Genomic DNA, 21,569 nt, shown 5'->3' with positions numbered 1-21,569 from the left:
GGTAGAAGTAGCAGAACTGCTGAAGATGGAAATTAATGTGAGCTGGGAGAATACTTTGAAAGCAAAAGCACCTGCCTTACGCTGTCTCTCTCCTTTGTCTCGTGTTCTCTTTTTTCATTTTCCATTACTTTTTAGAACACTATGTCAAAAAAGGATGAGATGTCCCTTGTCTTTTTTTTTAAGGGGTAAAAATTTCTACTTTTCTAAATATCTATATTGCATATGTGGTTTGAGAAAGAGAAAATATTAAGTTGTAGCTGCTGTTTTCCTTAAAATGTGAGCCTGAATACATGATGTTAAGCCTTGTTGTCAGTTGCATATTGCCAGTTTTAACAGGGTGTTAACTATCAACACAGTGCTCTCATTAGACAACTTCTGGAACCAGCTGTTTTAATTAGGTCACACTTAAATGCCATTGAAGATCATCAAAGATGTCACTGAAACTGAAGCTTTTGATTGATACACAATTTGCTGAGTGCTGTGAACTGACCAGGGAGCTATTGATTAGTTGTTTCTTTCATCCTGTTTACTGGTCAATTTGTTTGGAAGAACAGCAGTCATTTAATTGTGTCTTGTTAAAGCAGTGTTGTTGCTACTACATCTTTGTATTAGCATTGGGGTTTGACTACAAGAGAACAATAGAAAAGTGGGTGGTCTTTATAATTTCTTCATGTTTTACTGCCATGTGTTTGAGAGAGATTTTATGGTCTTTTAATGCAATGATATCTAGGTAAATCAGCTTTCTTTTCACTTTCACATGTCTAAGGGAGGATTTCAGATTATTAAACTTGGTTGGTTTTTTTTTTTCACTTGTTTTGCATATTAACAGAAATGACCAGCCCTGATCAGAACAAGAGACTTAAATAATTTATTTTGCCCATCATATTAAATGCAAATGTAAAGATTAATCTTTTAGAATTCTTGAAGTATTTATTTGGATTTTATTCAGTGCCTGCTATATCCCAGGGCTTTTTCTCCATCATTTGAAAGTATACATTTTAGCAATGACTTGTGTTGGTGCTCCCTTTTACTTCATTTTAAATTTCCCATCCATCTTATAGATATGAGACCACATGATTCCTGGAGAGGTCCCACTCCTCTTTTCCATCAACCAAGATTTGACAGGTAATATTAATTATAAAAAGGTTTTATGTCCAATTTTGGGGGGGTTAGAAAACTAAGATTCTTGTGATTTGAAATAGATTTTCTTCTTCAATATGTAAGATTTATTCCTTTGGATTTATAATTTAGGAAAGTATAGTTCAAGTCCTTTGAAAAGAAAACACTTCCGAAATTCAAATTTTATGTAACTGTTAAGGCTTTCTTACTTTCTTGGTTCTTGCCCTTTTATTTTATCGAAGCTATTGAGGTACCATGAAATTCAACACAGAGCTTAAAACTGCATTAGATTTTGGACAGGCTAAACAAATTTCTTTTTTGGAGGGTTGTGGAACTTAATGAGGCATAACTAATGGTGTTCCACTTTTATCATTTCTGTGCTGGTAGTGCAGCATTAGCACAGACCAACCATTGATTCTTGCTACAAACCTCTTGAGGTCCTAATCAGCTTCTTTGGTACAACTTTTTCAGAGCTGACAAGCCTATTGTAGGGCAGTGTCACTGTAGGTCAGTAGTTATTAGTTGCTACTGAAAACAGTTTCTTTAACTACTTAAGACTGAACTGAATTAAATGCAGAAGGGACTCAGAAGAGGATTATGGAATCTGCAGTCTAATAAGTACCATAGAATAGAAAGAATGTGACATGGTTTAGTAATAAGGGATGTTTTACATGTGTTCCTTCATTGATAAGTTGTGTGCCCTTAAGTCAGACTACAAATGACAAGCTATGAATGTTATGAATAATTATATTAATATCTACAGAATACCTTGAAAAGTACAGCTTGAAAATGAATAGTTTATGTTATGCTTGGCAGCACCAATAAAGGCTAAGAAATAGCCTGCACAGGCTGGTTGAAAGATATCTTTTCTGACAACATTTTAGTCTTTATAATTCTGAGTTCTTGTATTTTATTTCAATGAATAACTTACATTTCAAAATTTTATTTAGGATTGTAAGTTGCTATCCTGTTTGATCAAAATTTGACCAAGGATTGCCTCAGAAGTACCGTAATTTTATAATTTTCATGACCAATTTTAGAAAAGTAACAGACTTTCTAAAAAAAATATTGTTATTAGTGTCCATGACTGACAATCTTACAAATGCTGTTAGTTACATAATTCTCTCCATATTTAAAATTGAGCATTTGTTCTGCCTCTTTTGTATATAGTACTTTTGTTTCTAAATGTACCAGTTAATTCCACATTTTCTTGCCATCTCATTTGTTCTATCAGTATAGCTATTTAGAAACACCAAATAATTTACATTTAAGTGTGCTAAATGACATACGTAGCACTAAAATATTGTGTAAAAGTTGACATAGAACACATTAAGGTTGATTTGGACCTGATATTTCCTTTCTGCTGTTGCCTTTCTAGATAATCTGCCCCTCAAAAAGACTTTTTTCCCCTCTTTTTTGCTTATGATTCTGTCTTTGCCTTGAAACTGTTCTTTTAGCACACTTTTATTAAGCACTTACTTTATCTGACTATTACACTGCAGTTGTAGTTACAAAGGAAGTAAAACAGGCAATTCCTTCCTTTGAATAACTGTTCAATTCATTGGATAAATTATATTCTCTCCCTTACTCAAATAACCTCACCAAATTTAATTTCTTCCCAGAAAGCTTTTGCAGATTCCCAGTTTTGCCATTTTAATTCTCTACCTTTTATTCTTATCCTATTTTTTTCTTTAGATCTAGTAAACAGTAATATGCTTTTTAAAAGTGAATTTCATTTTCTAACAAAAAAAATAATGATTTGTGAGGATAATAGAATTCTATTACTCTAGAAACTCCAATTTATCATGAAAACTGATTAGCAAAAAATGGTGACATTTTTGAAGGTGGAAGGAAGGTTGAAATTTGCTACTCTTAAAAAGCTTAAACCATATCCTTGAGTAACCTAGAATTGTCATCTCAATTTTATTTTAAAAAATATATTTTAAAGTTGGACGAGAGGGGGAGAGAGAGTTAGTGTGTGTGTGTGTGTCTGTGTGTCTTTGTAGGTGTAGTTTGACATAGGCATCATTAAATACTATGGTTTGCAAGTTAAATGTGTTAGGTTGGGAACCTTCTAGAAAAGAAATATATGCACATCAAACTGTACTTTCTTTGTACCTCTTCCTAATTTAGTTCCTTGTTTTGATATTGCATTTTTTTCTACATTTTTGAAATGTGATTTTCTAAAATCCAGTGTTAATCCTAAGCCAAAGATTTTAATTGCTTTAAGAATCAGAAAATCTAATGCTAAGATTCCCATGGCAACTTGAACTCTGCCCCATTCTGTGTTTACTTGCAAATGGAGGCTTTCATTACTCAATTGCATACAACTGGGCAAATATTACAGTAAAATTGAGCCTTTACTATAGATTCCCCTTCATTGTTTTTTCTACTTCTGTTTGTAGGTTTCATTTCTGATATGACAAAAGGTTCACTTGTGATTAATACACATAAAGACATCATTAAGTTTGCCATAAACCTAAACTTCCTGAAAATTTAAAGTATGTAAGTGGAGAAAGCAAAATGAAAACATGAACTCTCAACCACATTTTCTGTTTTACCTTGATGTGTGTTATTTCACAGTTTTAATCAGTCTTTTGAAGTAGCTTCAAAAAAGAAGAAACTTAATTTGTCACAAAGTATTTTTCTAAAGACCTCTGACTTAAGAAATATGAATATTTAAACTATCCACATAAAAAGTATATACTTTACATTGCTATCTGTTGGTGATTAATAATTTGAATACTTGAAATAAGATGGATTTTTGTTGTTAAAATTCTTAAATAGCCTGAATATTAAATTAAAAATATTAATTTAGATTACCTCCAAAATCTGCCTTATCCTTAAGCTCATTTACTTTCAGAAAACATTATTAATATCAAGACTTCTTTTAGAGTAATATTTACAAATGAATAGTACAATATTGATAATCCTTTAAAAAAAATAAGTCCCTGAGTGACAGTGAAAGATCCCCATAAAATCATGTTAAAGGTAAAATACAAGTTTTTAAAAAAATTAATTCTGAGTTCAAAACAAAAGCCAGAATTCAGCCAGCAGGTTTTCTTGCAACTTGAATAAATGCTGTCATACTGAAATTAATAATAAAATATATAGCTGACACGTTTATCAAAACTAAATTGTCTAATTATTAGGTGAGCCTTTCCCAGGAACTATATTTTGTACATCCTTCATCTTATTATACAGTAGTAATCTTGTGCTTTTCATTTATCCAGCACTATTGATATGCTTTTCAGATAGGAACAGATGATAATTCATTGCCTCATTGTGTTCATTTGAAAAAAAAATTGAACCAGAAAATATTTAAACTACAAAACAGCTTTGAGTGTTTTTTCTGCATCTTGGGATCCAGAGCTTGTTGTTTTTAATTGCTTTATTTTTAGAACCATTATACCAATACATTCATTAATTAAGTTATGGTTAAAACTACTAGCTAAAAATAATCTGAGCTACTCCACAAAGTTGTCCAGAAAGCAGTCCTTGTTTTCCAGGCATCATACAAGAATTATCCTTGGTATTTAAAAAAAAAAAACACCAAAAACCCTTGAAGTAAAAAAAATGAGGGGTTTGGACAGGGGAGGGAAGCTGAATTCAGACTTGAGTACATAATTGTCAAAAGAGTATTTTAACCCTGCAAACTCTAGCTTCTTTAAAACATGGGAAGTGAAATTGAAGCATTCATCTGTTTATAGTTCAAATAAGATAAATTTATCTGGCTAGGAGCTATCTATGTGTACTGCGTTATACTTAATACCCAGACCCTCAAAAATGTTCCAGTAAGAATTAAATTGTGGCTTTGACCCCAATTCCTGTGTAACAGACTGTACAATAAAGGCAGTGCATTATAATAAGGTATGGTTTCTTTAGAGTCCCAACTTTTTGCTTTTATCCCTTGGAGTAAATGTTCTATAAAAAAAATAAAATTTTTAGTAAGAGAAAAATGTCTAAAGCATCAGGGAGGAAGTTATAAATTAAATGTTGCTTGCCTTTAGAAGCTGTATCATTGCTATATCATTTTTCATGAAAATTTTTAATTAAGCCATGATTTAGTACATTATACCTGTTGCTTTATATCCATAAGTTAAAATAGACACTTGAAGGCAATTAAAACATTTCTTTTTGCTAGTAATCTGGGGTGACAAACTGGGTTATAATAGATGTTGAATTTGTGTTCCCATATAAACTGTACACCAAATGTCAGTCAGTCCATGCCAATTAGTGCTTATGTTGCTAGGTCACCATGGTCAATTGAAAGCTGCATCAATAGAACTTGAAAAGGTTTCTTCCCGATCAGACCTTCTGACATATTGAGCAGAATAATGGATGGGAAAAAACAGCCAAGGCCCCTACCCTAGATTCAAAATACTCAGCAGTAAGAATTCATTTGCAACCTGCAATTAACTAGAAAGAATGGACTCCAAGAAGGAGTCTGGACATTTTAGAAAATAAAGCCTCATTCTCCTGTATTTCACATGTTTGCTCTTTGCATAGTATCTTAGACATAGCTAACTTGATCTTTGGATCTATATCTATATTTCAGGTTGCTGAAAACTGATTTACAAAAAATTCATAGAAAAACCTTTTAGAAAAGTGAGACTTTTTAATTTACTTAATTGAGTTTAACTGAGATTTTGTTTTATTTTAATGCTACTTACTGAAATGTCAGGCTGAAGTGGATGTAATGAATAAATGTCCTTATTTCTGATCATGGAAAGTTGTTCCTGGCATTTCTGTGCCATAAATATGAAATAAATTGAGTTACCTGAAAAAATTCTGGAGTTTATATAAGATTTTGTGCTTAGGATTTTTTTCTTTTTCTCCTGTCCCCACCCCAATAGAGCTGCAGCTGAACCTCTACTGCCTTGGAACCGTATGCTACAATCCCAAAATGCAGCATTTCAGCAAAATCAGTATCAACTAGTAGGAGGCCCAGGCAGTTATCCACCAAGACGTGATGATCGTGGAGGGAGACAGGTAACTCATAATGGAGTATTCTCTACCAGGCTTCTTATGCAGCTTAAAACTAGTTACATGATAAAATCTGTAATGCTTACTTTATGCTTTAAATGCACTTTAGAGATGGAGATTATAAATGTTAACTCAATACCACTCGTCTGAACTTGGGTGGAGATTATATACTATTATTGACAGTATAATATGACATCTTTATAATTAAAGGGTTGTCCAGTTACCAGTGCACTTGAGAAACTGTATAAACTCCAAATGAGGTTCCATTTAAATTAGTTTTTGGAAATTAGTGGCAACATTACAGAGAAACACTGAAATCTGTCAGTCCATTTAAGTGACACTTGTTTCAATTCAAAAAGAATATGAGGGTTTTGAAATGTGCTAAATACTTTTTTAACTAGAAGAATTCTGTATCTGAAACATCAGAAGTTCCTTTTCATGAATCAGTTGACATCCTGGCTAACATTTATATATTCTTTGTTTTGAAATGATTGCCAAGGAAGAGAGTCAGAATGTTTCAATTCATGTGGCATGGAATTTATGATCATATGAAATATTTAAATAACTTACATGATATAGCTCAAAGGCCTACTTTAAATACTTTTGAATGTTAAATTGACATTTTTTCTAGTCTAATTTTGCTGCCATGTGTCCTTTTATTGCCTACCATTTATTTGTCTCCAAGTAACCAAATGTCCTTGTTTTTTTCCTCAGTGTTAAAACATTAAGAAGTATTTCCCTTTGTAAGTTCATAGAGCATGTGTCATAATTCCGCATAATTAGAACGGTTAATTAGTAAAATGACCCTAGTTATATCAATTGAAAGGATTTATTACCATGACCTGTTAAAAATCAGTTTATAGACTTTGTTCTTGAATACTATCATCCTAGGGTCCTGTTGATGATGGATACTATTGTGTATAAAGATGAGTAATGTGTATTCTAGAATCATGGCATTCTTAGAGCCAAAAGAAACTTTAAGGATCTTATGGTCCAACTCCCTTATTTTCTAGAGGAGAAACCAAAAGGCTTATTAGAAAGCTTAAATGGCCTGACCAGAGGCTTAACACTGCAAAATCTGGAACTAGAACCCAGGTGTCTTCATTCCGTAGTTAAATGTTGGTCTTTCTGCTAGATCCTAAACCTACTGCCACCCTCAAGTCTGTTTTGGATATAGGGTTCACAAAATTCTTTTTCATACAAGTGATTTTGAAATCACAGGTCAAGTTATAATGATCAGTTTAAAATACAGGTTTGTTTTGTTTTATAATTTTCTTTTCTCTTAGTATGGTCTTCCATTGTGAACTACAAAATTTGTTTCATCAATTACATGGCAGAAAATTGCTGTCACAAACATAATATTATGACTTCCTTGCAGAACCCAACTAACAAAGACCTTAGCTTACTTACATTGTGAACTTAAGGTCTATATGTGTTTATTTTATTAAAATTAAACCACTTCACTGATCTGAGTGGAAATAAAAAGCGTCAAAAACTGGTTTTGAGATTCTTTTTTAGAGCCCTAGAATAAAAGGGAGCAATAATAGAAGTAGTGGCACATTTTTATCTTGTGTTGTGCTGAAATTTGAAAGGATGATTATTTGCAGGCATACCAAAAGTCTGAAATATAATTGTTTCATTAGTAATTGATTAGTCTGTAGCATTGGTCTTTGTGACTTAAAAAAGATTGTTGAACATCTGTATCATGTTATATTAGGAGAAGCAACCTGTAGAATTAATTGATCTCTTAGTTCAAATAGTTTTCAATTGCTTATTTATTAAACCTCATAGTTGACTTGGTTACCCACCAAAAGGTACTTTAAGCACTTCACCTAAAAAACTTGTGTGTGTGTGTGTGTGTGTGTGTGTGTGTTACTTTTTTCCTAAACTATAGGTGATCATACTTAGTGCTTTTTTAGTTTATAGTGTTAGTGAAACCTAAAGATCCTGAAAAGCAGCTGTTACATTAATCAACACTTAATTAAAATTTTAAAGTCAGTTTTCAGGCGTTTAATTTTTGCTAACTCTATTCTGTATCAAGTAGTCTACAGAACTTTTTGGATAAAAATATTTCCCTTTAGGAGACCATCTGTATATACTCTTAATACTTACTTAGAACTCTTTGCTGCCCTTATCTGCGAAGATGCTGTCTTGTAATTTTAAAAATAGAGCAGAGAAGTTAATTTATTTGTTAGGATGTTAATCCAGAAAATAAACTCTTCCTTTTGTTTATTTACAGGGATATGGCCCTGGAAGGAATTACCCTTTGCCACCTCCCTCAGGAAGATACAACTGGAATTAAGCTTTTGTAAAGCTTTCTTAAATCCTTTCATCATTCTACGATTTTATGCTGTTTGTGGAAAGGAAGCATCCTTATCAAACAGTAGTTTAAGAATTACAATACTTGATGTATTTGTTTTAACCGTGTATATTTCTTACAGATCTGATTTTCAGTGTTTTATGTTGCTTTCCAATTGTGTAACGCATAATACAGTGGAATTGAATTTACTACTTTACTTGTGAGAGACATTTGATGAATAGAAAAGTATTGGTTTTTTTAATCGTAGTTAAGAATCAAACTGTATTACTGTGAATTTCAAAACAGTGTACACTAGCTCATCCAAAATACATACTGATTTTTAATTAATGCACAAAAATTAGGTCTGAACACTTCAGGTAGAATCTTCAACCAGCTAGAAAACACATGTTTAAGACAAGCTACTGTTCAATATTCCTTTGAAAACACTTCATTATTGTATCTGTCTGAGAATTTCTGGACCACTTTAGTAAAAAAAAAAAATTAACTTTTAAAACTCTGGTCTCTTGTGTTCTTTTCTATTTTTCCTCAACATTTCAACACTTCACTTTTTAAGTGTATAGCAAAGTCAAAGCCAATATGTTTGTTTCTTTTTAGGAAGCTCTTGCAGAGATTAATTCAATTCTATCATTAGATAAAAAAGACTCATTTTTAAAGGTGCAGACTAGTATAGTTGGCACTTTATAATTCTTTTGAATTTGGATCAGCCCAAGAAATGGTTTTTAAAAGTACATATTCCACAGTGCATTAACATGTCAGCAATATTAGCTTGATTGCTTATATTTTTGAAATTGTGATAAGCGATTTTTTAATGTACTTTTTGAAATTCATATTTGTTTCTGCATTGTCAGAATTTTGGGCGGGGGGGGGGGGGAAAGATTCTTACCTGTTCTTAATCTGTAAGGATTTGTTCTAAGTCCTTAAGAAAATACTGGGAATTTTAATAAAAGTTAGGTATTCTTTGATCTTTAAGCATAGCAACTTTTTTATGCATAATCCAGATTACATTTTTAGGTTGTACATTTCATTTTGATTCATTTGTTTCATTATTTTAGAACATTTCTTCTTTGCCATTTTTTTAAAAAATTATAAATTATAGCCTTTTGAAGCCTTTTCCCTTTTCTCGAGGAAATGATTTCTCCTGGACCATCTGGTATGAGCATTTTTGCTTCAGCCATCTATCTTCAAGGGCACAGATGTTAACCCTAGTGAATAAGGAAAGAAATATCACCTTAGCCTTGAAAGGAAGATATTTTGAAATTGGTTTTTTTAACTTCTGAATGATAACAGAGTAGAACAGAATGTTTTGCTATAAAATTTTTTATCTAATTTATTGACATTGTAACTATCATATTTTAGTGCACTAATGAAACACATAATAGTACATATTAAAGTGGATATGAATTGTTCTGCCATGGATAAGCTAAACACTAAATTTTTTTGTGTTCTTGTTGTATTTCATTAAAAATCTCTTGCCGTCTAAAATTCTGCAAAAGCAGTAATAGCATGTGTCTGAAGGAAGCACATAGTTCCATCGGTGTACTTTTTTGCCTAAGCTCTTTCAGATATTATCTTTTTTGTGTGTGAGATTTCATAGCATTTTCTTTTCTCAAAAATCCAACAATTTAGGAAGGTTCATCTCATTTCACTCAGCCAAGTAATATGTCTTACATAGAAGCTGGGACTGCATTGAATTTACAAATCAGTTTTAAATTTCTGATCGTTGTTTTGGAGACCATTTTCTCAAAGCACATAGTTTTCAGAAAGAAATGTAGTCTTCAAAATCCGTACCATAAAAGTCAATAAGGACCATGTTTCTGCTCCATGAGTAGTGTGAAAATCGTTTTGGATGTGGAATGAGAGGACCTGGGTTAAAATATTGACTGCCATTTGCCCAGATGACTATGAGCACGTCAGTTTCTGTGAGCCTCTGTTACCTTATCTATAAAATGAGAGTTGGGGAGAGGTTATCTCTGGCTCTTAGTCTTGTTTCTGAGTAATTATAAAAGTCAAATGTTTAGCTAAACTACTGTTGCTTCAAGGAGAGGTTTATGTTCTTCCTTGATGCTTTCTCTTCCCTGTTTCCTTAGCCTTTTAATAGTCATTCATGTAGGTGGGATGCATGTCTTCTATAAAACCTTTCAGGGAATTTGGTCTCTGCCATTTGTATATAGAAAAAAAAAGGTTTTGTAGTTTTAAATATAACATAATAAATACTGCAATAAAGTGGTATAAAATTAAAGCAAAATATTAGTACATATAAATGTCATTTGTACAGAAAATCTCTTGAACTTGGCAATTTTGTTTATAAATTTTAATGTAAGTTAATGCTAGCTCTTGGAAACATGCACTTTCCAGCTTTGAGAACTCATATGCATGCATTTTGGTAGCGCTTAGTTCTTAAAATATTTTAACTCTAATTTCAGAAGGTGATGGAGGAGTACATTAGGCCAGGGCTTTGTGGGCTTTGTTACTCTGCTCTTCCTAGTTTTCTCTACAATGAAAAATAAGCTTTTTCCAATAGCTTAGTAGCAGAGCTGCTTTGGTCCTTAGTAAGAGAGAAATTATTGTATAACCTGATTACAAGGTGCATGGTAAAGGCAGTTGGTTTGGAAACTTCTCAGGGTTTCCCCAACTTCTCAAGAGAGTAGCCTTGGTTTAATCAGTTGAGAGGTGTGGAGAGGCGGAGAAGAACAGGCATGCACAAATGTCCTGGTTTGGTCCAATTCTGAAGCTTGTAGTTGCAACATTTAAGGAAGCCTAATATTCAATGTGCATTCTTTAATTTCCATTAAATAAAATGTGTTCCTAATGCCTGTGAGAGAACCTAATTTTGAATGAAGAGAGATGTGTGTTCTGCTTTGCAAATAAAGAAGTTTTTCAGTTCCTTGCAATATTGAATTTCAGTCCTCTCCCCACCCCCACCTCAATTTTCGTCTATTGTGCTCCTCAATTCCACTGCTTAAGGACTTGGTTCCTGCATCACACAGTGGTCCCTAGCTTTTTACCCCGCTCTAGCCTGAAAGCTTCATATTCTTTGTGGGTGTGGCCTTTAAAATGGCCCACCCACAGCTTCTTGGCTTTGTGAAGAACAAAAGTTGGGAGTGGGGGCTGGGAAGCGTTCCCCGGGAGGCAAAAGTCAAGTAGATTTGACATCAAAACAGTTTTTTTGAAGTACTACGAAGAACGGAGAATAAAGGGTATTCTTTTACCGGATAGGGGATTGAAGGAGCAAGTGACTCCTTGGTTTGAAAGCCTTCAAGAATAAGGAAAGCAGTGGTGTAGAATTATTCGCGTCCGTCTTAGAAGGAATAGGGATAACCGATCGCTTTCCACCTCGTCTAGAGTCTGGACAGTGTGAGACAAGGCAGGAAGGGAGAGTCTTGCGGTTTGCTAACTCTTAGGTCCGTCTCTTCTCATCCCAGCACTAGAGCTATATTCTAGAGCGCAGCTCCTGCTTGGAGTTCTTTTCTTGCTTATTGTAGCACCCGCAGCATTGGGGCCTTTGTATAGGAAACCTAGGAGAGAAAATGTAACACGAAATGCTAGCTACACGTTCTTCAATTTAAGCCCCTGGTTTGTAGCAAGATTCATATATGTCCCTTATTCTGCTGCTATCCTAAGTAAAGCGGCCCTCCACTTGTGCCCCAGTTGTGTTAGAAGGGTAGACACTTGTAATTAGGTATTGGCATTGTCTGATGTAGTTACACAGCACTAGTTCGAGTAAGAAGATAGAAAAGTGGCTTTAAAATGTCCTGTCCCCTACTTCCATTGAAAAGGTATATATCTCCATGGAAAAAAAAAAACTCATTATCAATGACATTTTGCAGAAGAACTGGCCCGACATTCACTTATTTACCTTAAAGCACGCTTAGAAAGCGTTCGCTCGCGAAAGTGGTCTCTTGCACCAGGCTGAATTGCTAGCCTAGCTGCCCTCCCTCTTCCACTTCAAGGTCTGGAGCGGCATAGGTGAGTAGAGTCCTCGCTTCCCCCAGTCGTGACGTCACAAATACTTCGGTCTTCTCTACCCAGAGGAAAGGATCAGGGTTCTAAGAAAGAAAAGAAACCTCCACAAAAGCAGATTTGGTTGTCCGAAACGTGAACTAACGTCATCCAGTGCTGGGCACCCTTTCCCCTCAGTAACTGCTTGGCTGTTCACTAACCCCAAACTGCCCTTCTGTCCCATAAGTTTGTGTTAAAGGTCGATGATAACCCGTTTGAAAATTATGACCTCGCATAGTCTTCCCTTGGAAACTGCCGCCTGAAGCATGTAAACATCATCATTTTAAACATAATTTGGTCTTTGTTTACAAGTAATTACTCAGCCCTTCTTGATTCCATCTCCTTACTCCTATGAATGTAGGTAGGCACGTGGCACTTTTAAAATACAGTGACCCCCTCCCCCCCTCAATCCCGAGCCAATCTTTTAGATTTCCTTGTTAGGCTGATTAGGTTTTGTAAATTTGAAATCTGGGCATCTTCAAAGATTCAAATTAGATTTTCTCTTCCTCATGTTTTCGCAGAGCCTTAGTGGTAAAAAAAAAAAATCCTGTTGGGTTCTATTTTCACTATCTCAGCCATTAGCTAAATATCTCAACTTCTTCTGAACTGTGTCCATACAAAAATGATAGCTGATGCCATCCGATTTAATTTCTTTTTATTGGCTGAACCGAGAGGTTAGTACATTGACCGAATAGCTTATTCTTTGTAGGTTACAGTCCACTAGGAATCCAATTCCCATTACAGTTTACTTTGTGTTATTGTATCCTGTCAGACAATTATGCAACCAGGAACAATTACTAGATACTGTCGAATTTGTCTTTTAGATTGTTACTTATTAATCTATGAATATAAAGATAGACACATATGTCTGTAAATTATATGCATACACAGACAATTCAAATCCAAACAATTCTAGTGGACAAAGGGTAGTTTATTAGAAGTCAACTAAAAAAAAAATTAAGTAGGTTTCTTAGGATCCAAAAGATTGAAAAACAAATGCAACATTTTACTAATGGGGGTAGAGTAGAACTTAGATTTAATAACCCTATGTGACTCATCTACTTTCTCTAGATTTTAATAAACATAAACACACCAGGAGCTGATCTAGAAATGAATATATGTCTCAGTATTTCCTTTATCCCATTTTTGGGATACTGAACACCTGCTTGACAAGAATTTCTCAATCTGCCTATCGTCTTCAGCCCCTCCCTCCGAATCTCACCAATTCAGCCAAAGCAAGGGGTTCATTTACATTCTCTTCTTTTTTTTTTGGTCTCCCTCTCTTTTCCCTTCTTCCCCTTCCCACCCAGTTTAGAGGTGGAAGGCATAAAGCATTCCAGTAACTACACTCAAAAAGTTAAGACTGTGGATCAACATGCTTTGCCGTTTTTGTAAGAAACAGAAAAACCAAGCAAACAAACAAGCATAAGACTACTATGCCACACACTGAATCAACAACACAGCCACCACCATTTCTCTCTCCAATATGGAAATTCATACTATAAATCAAATTGCATGCATCTTATCTACTAATAATTTACTTCACAAATATTCTTTGGAAATGTCATCATGAATTGTGCAGTTGATGTTACATATAAAAATTATTTTCTAAACTCATTTCTTTTTATTTAATTTAAACTTGCCAGTGAAAACTGGGGGTTAATTGATTGGGCATCTGTATAAATAGGCATTTGATTTATTTTTCTGACCATAATATTTTAAATCAAAAGTAGAAGGAAAAAAGTAAGAAATAAGACAAATAGCTTATCCCCAAGCTCCCATACACAAAACTTTTTTAAAACACACACACACACACACACACACACACACACACACACAATTTTAATTTACATTGCAGATCTTATTTCATAAGTGTACCTGCAATCCCAGCAGTTTCTTCTTTGTGACACTGATTCCTCGTTTGGATTTCCATTCCTTAATTGGAAAAATAAATTAGATTTTAAGAAATATCTAGAAAAAATGGGCCTTGGCCTGTCTGCAGACTTAGGGATTCTGATGCAATTTTTAGCTTCTGCCACCGCTAAACTTTGAGGTGGCTTTGTTCCACTTGGACTCTTTGGTTATTCCTCCTTGTTGGATGTGAAGATACTTATCCTCCTCTTCAGTTAATGAGTTTCACCTAGTTTGCACATTTGTATTCTTATATAAAGATCTGAAAAGTGCAAATTGAACCAAAAAGTTCTAGGTTTGATTAAATCAGAAAGTAATGTTCTATAGTAAAAACATTTTCTGTTTTAATGTCTTAATTCTCAAAAATATTCTGAGACACCCAACTGCATAACTCTGTGTAGAATTTTAAACTATAGCAATTTTTGAGTGTTTTATTGCTTGCCTTACTATAAAAGAGAGAGAGAGAGAAAAAAATTGTCCTAAGTACATTTTGAGAAAGGTCCCTAGAAATTTCTTTCAATTTTAACTAAAAGCTTAATGATTACCTCTTAAGTGTATTTCTTTAATTTTTTTCATTATTTCTGCATAAGAGTTGCATTTCCAAGAAACTCCCAAATAAATTAAGAAGAAAAAAATGCCCAAGTGGATACATTTTTTCTTTAAATAGGTTAGTAGGACAGTTAGACTACTTTGGTTCACAAATCAATGGGCTTTTAAAATACTGAGCCACCCAAAAAGTTATCTTCACAACATTATTTTTATAGTGTGATCAACTCTAGAGCTACATATTCAAAATTGTGACACAATAGCAAGAGACTGTGTTACACACACAAAAGCACATCTGAATACAGAAAAGTAATTAGAAGTAGTTATCATCTTTTGGCACACATTTCCTTGGCTAATCCTATTTACACTCACTAAACAAAATTGTAAATGTTCTACAAGGGCCATGATTCACAATTTTTTTTTGTTTTGTCCCTGAATCCTTCCTTCTAATGCATAAAATTTCATTAAAAAATTTGAAGCTCATTAGCTGATGTACTAAGAAATTGCAATGTTGTTAGTCTTGCTGTTTGCTGTGGTTGATCTCAACTATTCTGTCATCAGGATTCTTCTTTCCTCTCAAATGGACTAAAATTTGTTTGAAATTTTTCTTATAAAGAACATGTTTTTGCAACTTGGAGAAAGGAAGAATTTACCTTCTTAACCCAATTTCCAAAGAGATCTTGTTTTCTGGGATCAAGAGCACATGAACAAAAGAACTGTCAACCAACTCTGAGCCCCAAAATATCATCTGAAATCTCAAATAATAATAATAATAGTAATAAACCTCAAGGACATCCTTGATAATTTGTGTAATTTATAGATCACACCTTGTTAGTGATACTCATTTTATTTTTTCATTATTAAATAACACACTTTCTTTGACTTTCTTTGAATATGTTTACTCCAGAAATGACTTTAAATCATTGTGTAAATTGAGCTTTGTAGCAAACATGCAAATAGTGTGAAAAAACAAAAACAAAAACAAAACACATCACCCTGCACAACTTAGTCAAACAGAAGTAACCACTTGACTTTTTGGAGAAAAGTACTCAAGTTTTGTGTGTTTTTTAAAAAAGATATTCAAAGATAAATTCGAGAAAAAAATAGGAATTGGTATATTAAAGGGTAAATACAGTGATTGTACATTACAAAAGGAGCAAAATTTTTTAGCAACTTTTCCCAATTAATGTGCTTGTAAAAATGCTGTTAGAATAACTTTGATAACATATTTTGTTTATCCTCATTTTGTTTTCTCTTTAGTCTTGGCTTAATACTATATTAATTAGCTCTTGTCAATTTTATCATTTTTACATGACTAGTAAAATTTAGAAATAACAGATGATACCTACAATACCAGATACTTCAAAGAAGAGTATATTAACTGAAATGTAGGTGTCTTTAAGGGAAAAAAAACTTCTCTGATTTTTAACTGATGAAATATCATATAATAAAGGTAGTTTTGAGAATTTCTTTAATGTAATAGGATTTCACCCCATAATAAAATGGGAACATATAGGAAATACATATATGGGAATTCACTAAATAATATCAATGAATACCAAAATAGTAAAATCTACAAATTATTTGGCAAAAGATCTTTAACTGGTACAGACAGTGTTTTGATAACCTAATTGTTGAATTTTTCCTCCTTTCTATTACCCAGTTGACAATGAGTCCTCTCAGATATCATTGCTTACATGCTTTGTCCACCCTGAGTTACAATTCAATTTATTTTAAATTAAATACTAATGAAATTGCACTTAAGGGGGACACTTATAAAATTAATTTTTCTGGTAAGTTGCACTTCAAAAGGTTTATTGTTAAAGCTCAATTGATTTTATAGATATATACACCAACCAACACGATTTCAAACTAAACTAAAATTCTGATAAATGTCTTGTTAGCATTGCAGTAGACAATCCAGTCAATCCAATGTGATTAATCACCTCAATTTTGTAATGGTAATTCACAATAAGGAGAAATAAACTAACTCAGAGATCATTATGTATAATTGATTATTTGGTCCCTTTTTTATACCTGTATTTTTGAGGGGTTTTGTTTGTTTTTGTTTTTGTTTTCAGAAGCAAGGTCTCACAGGATTTTTTGTTTGTTTGATCGTTTATCAGCATATACATTTATTTGTCCAAGGAAGTTCAAAACGAGAGTAGCTGCTTTGTTTTCAACTGTTTCACGCAGTTTGTTGCACTTCAATCTCAGGGGAAAAAAAGAGGTGTGAGGGGGAGGGGGGAAAGAAGTAGGAACACACTCCAACAAAGGGTGGGCAAGCAAGCAGATCAACAGGTGAATACTGTTGATGAACCTTGTAGAAACACAACCCAAGGCAAATCCACCCTATTACCATGTCCTGCCATAGAGCAGGTTCGGGTTGACCATGCCACTGTTGTAATCGACAGTGGTCGTGTCCATCTGGGCCAGGTTGGTGACTTGGTTGTGAAGAGAAGGAGGACTGGGAGACATCTCTTCCAGTTCGGGCGCCTGGGTTAAGGAGTTAACTTGTGGGTTCTGGTGCTGATGGACAGCGCTGTTGGTCGAGGGAAGCACGCCATTGGCCCCGCTGGGCTGCGGCGGCTGCGGCCCAGGCTGGCTGGGCGTCGGGGTGTTGGAAGTGTTCTGGCACGGCTTCCCGTCCTTCACCAGCACGGGCACCGCCACTCGCCGCGGTGACTGCTGCTGGCACAAGCTGTTCTCCTGCTGCAGCTGTTGCGTGACTTTGTCCTTCGCCTGCCTTTTCATTTTGTAACGGTGGTTTTGGAACCAGATCTTCACTTGGGTCGGCGTGAGGTGAATCATGCTGGCCAGGTGCTCCCGCTCGGGGGCTGACAGGTACTTCTGCTGTTTGAACCTTCTCTCGAGCTCGTAGACTTGCGCCTGCGAGAAGAGCACTCGCCTTTTCCTTCTTGGAGCCGCATGGAGCGGGGTCATGGACTTGGCTGCCTCGGCGATCCCCGTCAGCGTCCCCATGCCCGTCATGTTCATGCCGGTGGACGGCCCCATGAACCTGGAGACTGGGAGCGTGAGGGAGGCGAGCTGTGAGCTCTCGTCGAGGGGCGACGGCCGAGCACCCTCCTGGCCGCCGGCCGCGGCATGCCCCCGCCATGCCTCCCCGCCCCCCACCAGGGAAACCTAACAGTACCCCGGGGACACTGGCCTGGAGAGGGCAGGGAAGGGTTCTAGGCTCAGCTCCAAGGCCAGGCCTCTCTCTTCACACCTCGGGAAGTGTTCTGACTTAGCCGGGAAGGAGTGGCGTCAGATCGGCCCAGCTGGAAGGAAGAGCGGCCGGAGCGAGGGCTTAAACCCTCGCTGTCTCCCGGGAGGCGGGAGCCGCGGCACGGGCCTTGATACCGCCCGGGGGGAGGGGAAGGGGTGGCGTGTGCTGGCTGTCTAAGCACCCCGCGAGGTGCCCTCGAGCCACCAGCCTCGCTTCCATCGGCTGGCCAGGAATCTGGCGGGAAAGCGCTGCCCACTCCATTCCAACCCCCTCCCTTCATCTCCTCAATCCGCAACTCTCCAACAGTAACGGTCATCCTTTCCCCCGCCCCCGCCCCCGCCCGACCTTGCGCCCGGCTCACTTGTGGAGTAGCGGGGGTCCGGGTTGGCCCCGTACCAGCCGGTGGCGGCAGCGGCCGCAGCACTGCCCCTCATGCCGTCCGGATAGGCGGGGATGTCTCCCATGTTGCCGATCCCCCCGTTGCAGTAACCGCTCATGGCTCCGTGGGGGAACTGGGAGACTCCGGGAGGCATGTGGTAGGTGGCGGCCGCCGCGGCCGCGGCCGCGGCCGCAGCCGCTGCCGCTGCCGCGTTATGGCCCGCCATGGCGTGGGAGGAGGTGGCTGCATTCCGGCCGCGGCCGCAGCCGCGGCCGCCGCGGCCGCCGCCGCCTGCGACGAAGAGCCAGCGGGCTGCTGCCGGTAAGCCGCTGCGGCCGCGGCCGCCGCCCCCAGGGGGGAGCCCAGGTTGGGCGGCGCGCCGTCCATGGCGCCGCCGAACTTCTTGTAGCTCTCCTCGATGGGGCTTAGGATGTCGGACACGGAGAAGGGCGTCGTGTGCTTGGGGCTCAACGACATGGCTCGGCGGGCGGGCAGGTAAAGGGGGCCCGGGGGGCGGGGGGGAGGGGGAGGGGAGAGGAAGGGAAGGAGGGGGAGAGAGGGGGAGGAAAGAGGGACGGCCGCGGAGCTGGAGGCGGGGGGGAGTCGTGGGAGCCGAGGGGGTGGGGAAGGGATGAGGATGGGGATGGGGGAGGGTCGGGGAAGGCGGCGAGAGGCTGTTGGCAAGGTGCTTCCCGCCCCGCGGGCTGGCTGTCGGGTGCCCCGGCGGGCCACAGGGCAGAGCGGGCTGCAGAGGGCTGAGCTGCGGGCGCACAGCACGGGCGGCGGGCTGAGCGGCGGCCCGCGGGTGCGCGGGTGCGAGGCTGCCCTGGCGCGGGGGCTGAGGATGCTGATCCTGCTCCCGCTCGGGTCCCTTCTGCCTCTGCCTGCGCTGAAGGGATCGCCTTGGCAGGAGGAGCCAGAGGCGGTGGCGGCAGCGAGCCCCCTAAAGCTCTCTTATCTCGGGTTTATTTTAGTCCGGCGCCAGGTTTACGACAGACATGGGGGGCGGAGCAACATCCAAAACGAGCAAACAATGGTCATTGACATCTCCCCCCCCCCTTTCCCCGTAATGGAGGCAAAAAAAGAAAAAGGGGGGGGCAGTTTTCGTTTCTCATTAAAAGATCCCCGAGCATCTCTAGTCCTTTCTTCCACCCCACCCACACCCCCAGCTGAGGCCGCCGCCCGGGTCTATCCCATCCATCTATCCTATTACGAGAACCCCAGAAATCTCCGTCGAGTCTTCGGGTGGTATTTTCCTTCACTCACCCTTACCCTCTGGTTTCATGAAGTGACTTAAATGAACTGTCCAGTGGCAAAGTCGTAGCTAATTGAGGGGAACTGTGCAGTTAAGTTAGGATGGTTTGGGCGCTTACATCTTCCTGTCTTGCTCTCCAGTCCCACACTTGCTCCATCATCTAAACTGTTTAAAAAAAAAAAAGAGGCTCTTGGGTCCCCTACACAAGAGCACAGAAAAAGAATAGGTACAATGACCGTACTCTGCCATTGTAGGGCTACCTAATTTATGCATCTTTAGACCCTTAAGCTCATTTTGTGGGCAACCAAATGGGCACTTCCAAATTAGCTCAAAGTACCAAAATCCAAAAGAGAGAGAAAACACACACACACACACACACACACACACACACACACACACACTACATAGATCTTGTATGTATTCTGTTTTTATGTTGTGGGAGAGGTAATTTGCGTGGGCCAAGCAGATGTATTTTTTTTCCGCTACTGTTTCCAGTCTAGAGTTCTGTGCTTTGAGGTTTTTATATTTCTCAAAATTTTAAGTAAAACAATCCTCTTTATCATTGATTCTCACTATCCTAAACAGAAAACAGGTATACATACGACCCATAAAGTATAAGGAGGAGATTCATGCACTTTTGGTTACAAAAGTTCAACAAATTCAGGAATCTAAAAAGCCTTCAATACTCAGGAAAAAGTGAAAAAAATGTTTTGTTTCTTTGGAAAATACAAAGCTACATTCAAACAGAAAAATATATATATATTTTTTCATCTTATTTCGGTAAACACCTGTATGGTAAATAAGAGCTCATAAGTTGTGAGCACTGCAAGAAAGGCGAAAAGCTACAAAATAGAAGTGTCATAAAATAATATTGGGTATGTGTGTATCCCAATAATTTGGGGGAATACTATTAAGACTAAATAGCTCTTGAAAATTCTTATGCTAACGGTTAAGGCGGGGTATGGATTGAAAAAATAATAATTCAAGAAATGAGTGGGAGTTGGTGAGAGAAGAAATGAAGAATTCTATTTCAAGAAATGACTTCTCCTTGAACAGGTGAAAAGGGAAAACGGATTATTTAAGTTTAATAGAAAGGGAAAGCCCAGATGATGTAATGCCTCCTATTCCTTTAGCAATTACAGTTTCAAGTCCTTTGGATTACTTTAAGACAGATCTTGACAAGGTTTTACTCTGAATCTTGTGGAAGGTAGGTCCTTTTTCTTACAATCCCACCCTTCACCAGATATGTGTGGAATTTGACAATAGTGCACGTTTGGGAAGTTGTCTCTAAAAACACTAAAAGATTAAAATAATAATATCTAAAATTTTACGGTATTTCCACAGTAAGAAAAGCATTGTTACAGTTTTAACATTTTGTTAATTTCACAGGTTCTTCTTGATCTCGAAAACCTTCGTATGTCTTCGCCTTTCGCTGCGCTCTCCTTGTCTACTTTATTATCACAGCTCAAAGAAGTTATTAAGCTTCTGCTGGGATTCTCCTGAACTACAGTTTGCTTTAGATCTTTGCTTTGATTCAAGTTTTTCATTCCAATTATTTTATCAGTTTGAATAAAAACTAGTTTGAAAAGTCTTGCATTCCCAACTTTCCTTGAACACAAAGTTAAAGTTGTTGTATTCGAAATACTGGGGATTAAAAATCACTTGTGGGCAAATGATCTTCCTTTCTCCAGCCCAAAGGCACATATCATGTATGTGGCAGAGGTGAAAACCCCAAATACAGCTTTATATTTATCTCCATGTTTATTTACATACACAATGGAAATGTTAAAAATAGTGATTTGAAAATCTAACCTTCTAGCAGTTT

At 37.5% G+C, this 21,569-nt stretch overlaps 2 protein-coding genes and 2 long non-coding RNA genes across 7 annotated transcripts in view; 2 read left to right on the top strand and 2 right to left on the bottom strand.

The window, feature by feature from the left end:
- Window positions 1-8,918, top strand: part of XRN2 (5'-3' exoribonuclease 2) — a 98,091-nt gene extending 89,173 nt beyond the window's left edge. For 3 of the 4 annotated variants that reach the window (XM_078149697.1, XM_020986856.2, XM_078149698.1), the window contains 3 exons: window positions 1,062-1,125; window positions 5,976-6,111; window positions 8,345-8,918. In XM_078149697.1, coding sequence (XP_078005823.1) covers window positions 1,062-1,125; window positions 5,976-6,111; window positions 8,345-8,407 — 263 coding nt within the window. In that variant the 3' untranslated portion in view covers window positions 8,408-8,918. The remainder of the gene's footprint in view (window positions 1-1,061; window positions 1,126-5,975; window positions 6,112-8,344) is intronic. The other variant, XR_013484623.1, reaches the window with a different exon arrangement.
- A 631-nt stretch (window positions 8,919-9,549) lies between these two features.
- LOC110208763 (uncharacterized) lies at window positions 9,550-12,426 on the bottom strand. The gene is made up of 3 exons (XR_002324624.2): window positions 12,282-12,426; window positions 11,635-11,940; window positions 9,550-9,627 (listed from the first exon to the last, which is right to left on the bottom strand). It is a non-coding gene; the product is annotated as an uncharacterized LOC110208763 (long non-coding RNA).
- Window positions 12,427-17,127: 4,701 nt separating this feature from the next.
- Window positions 17,128-18,979, bottom strand: NKX2-4 (NK2 homeobox 4). Its single transcript, XM_020986933.1, is given in 3 exon segments — window positions 17,128-17,907; window positions 18,472-18,723; window positions 18,726-18,979. Coding segments are annotated over 3 exon segments (1,164 nt in total). The 5' UTR covers window positions 18,967-18,979; the 3' UTR covers window positions 17,128-17,236.
- Window positions 18,938-21,335, top strand: LOC110208768 (uncharacterized). The gene is made up of 2 exons (XR_002324625.1): window positions 18,938-18,984; window positions 21,134-21,335. It is a non-coding gene; the product is annotated as an uncharacterized LOC110208768 (long non-coding RNA).
- The last annotated feature ends 234 nt before the right edge of the window (window positions 21,336-21,569 follow it).

Source organism: Phascolarctos cinereus, unplaced genomic scaffold (genome assembly GCF_003287225.1).
Source record: "Phascolarctos cinereus isolate Bilbo 61053 unplaced genomic scaffold, phaCin_HiC Scaffold_2;HRSCAF=192, whole genome shotgun sequence".
Taxonomy (NCBI): domain Eukaryota; kingdom Metazoa; phylum Chordata; class Mammalia; order Diprotodontia; family Phascolarctidae; genus Phascolarctos; species Phascolarctos cinereus.
Note: the sequence above shows the minus strand (reverse complement) of the source record. Positions and strands in the feature narration are given on the sequence as shown.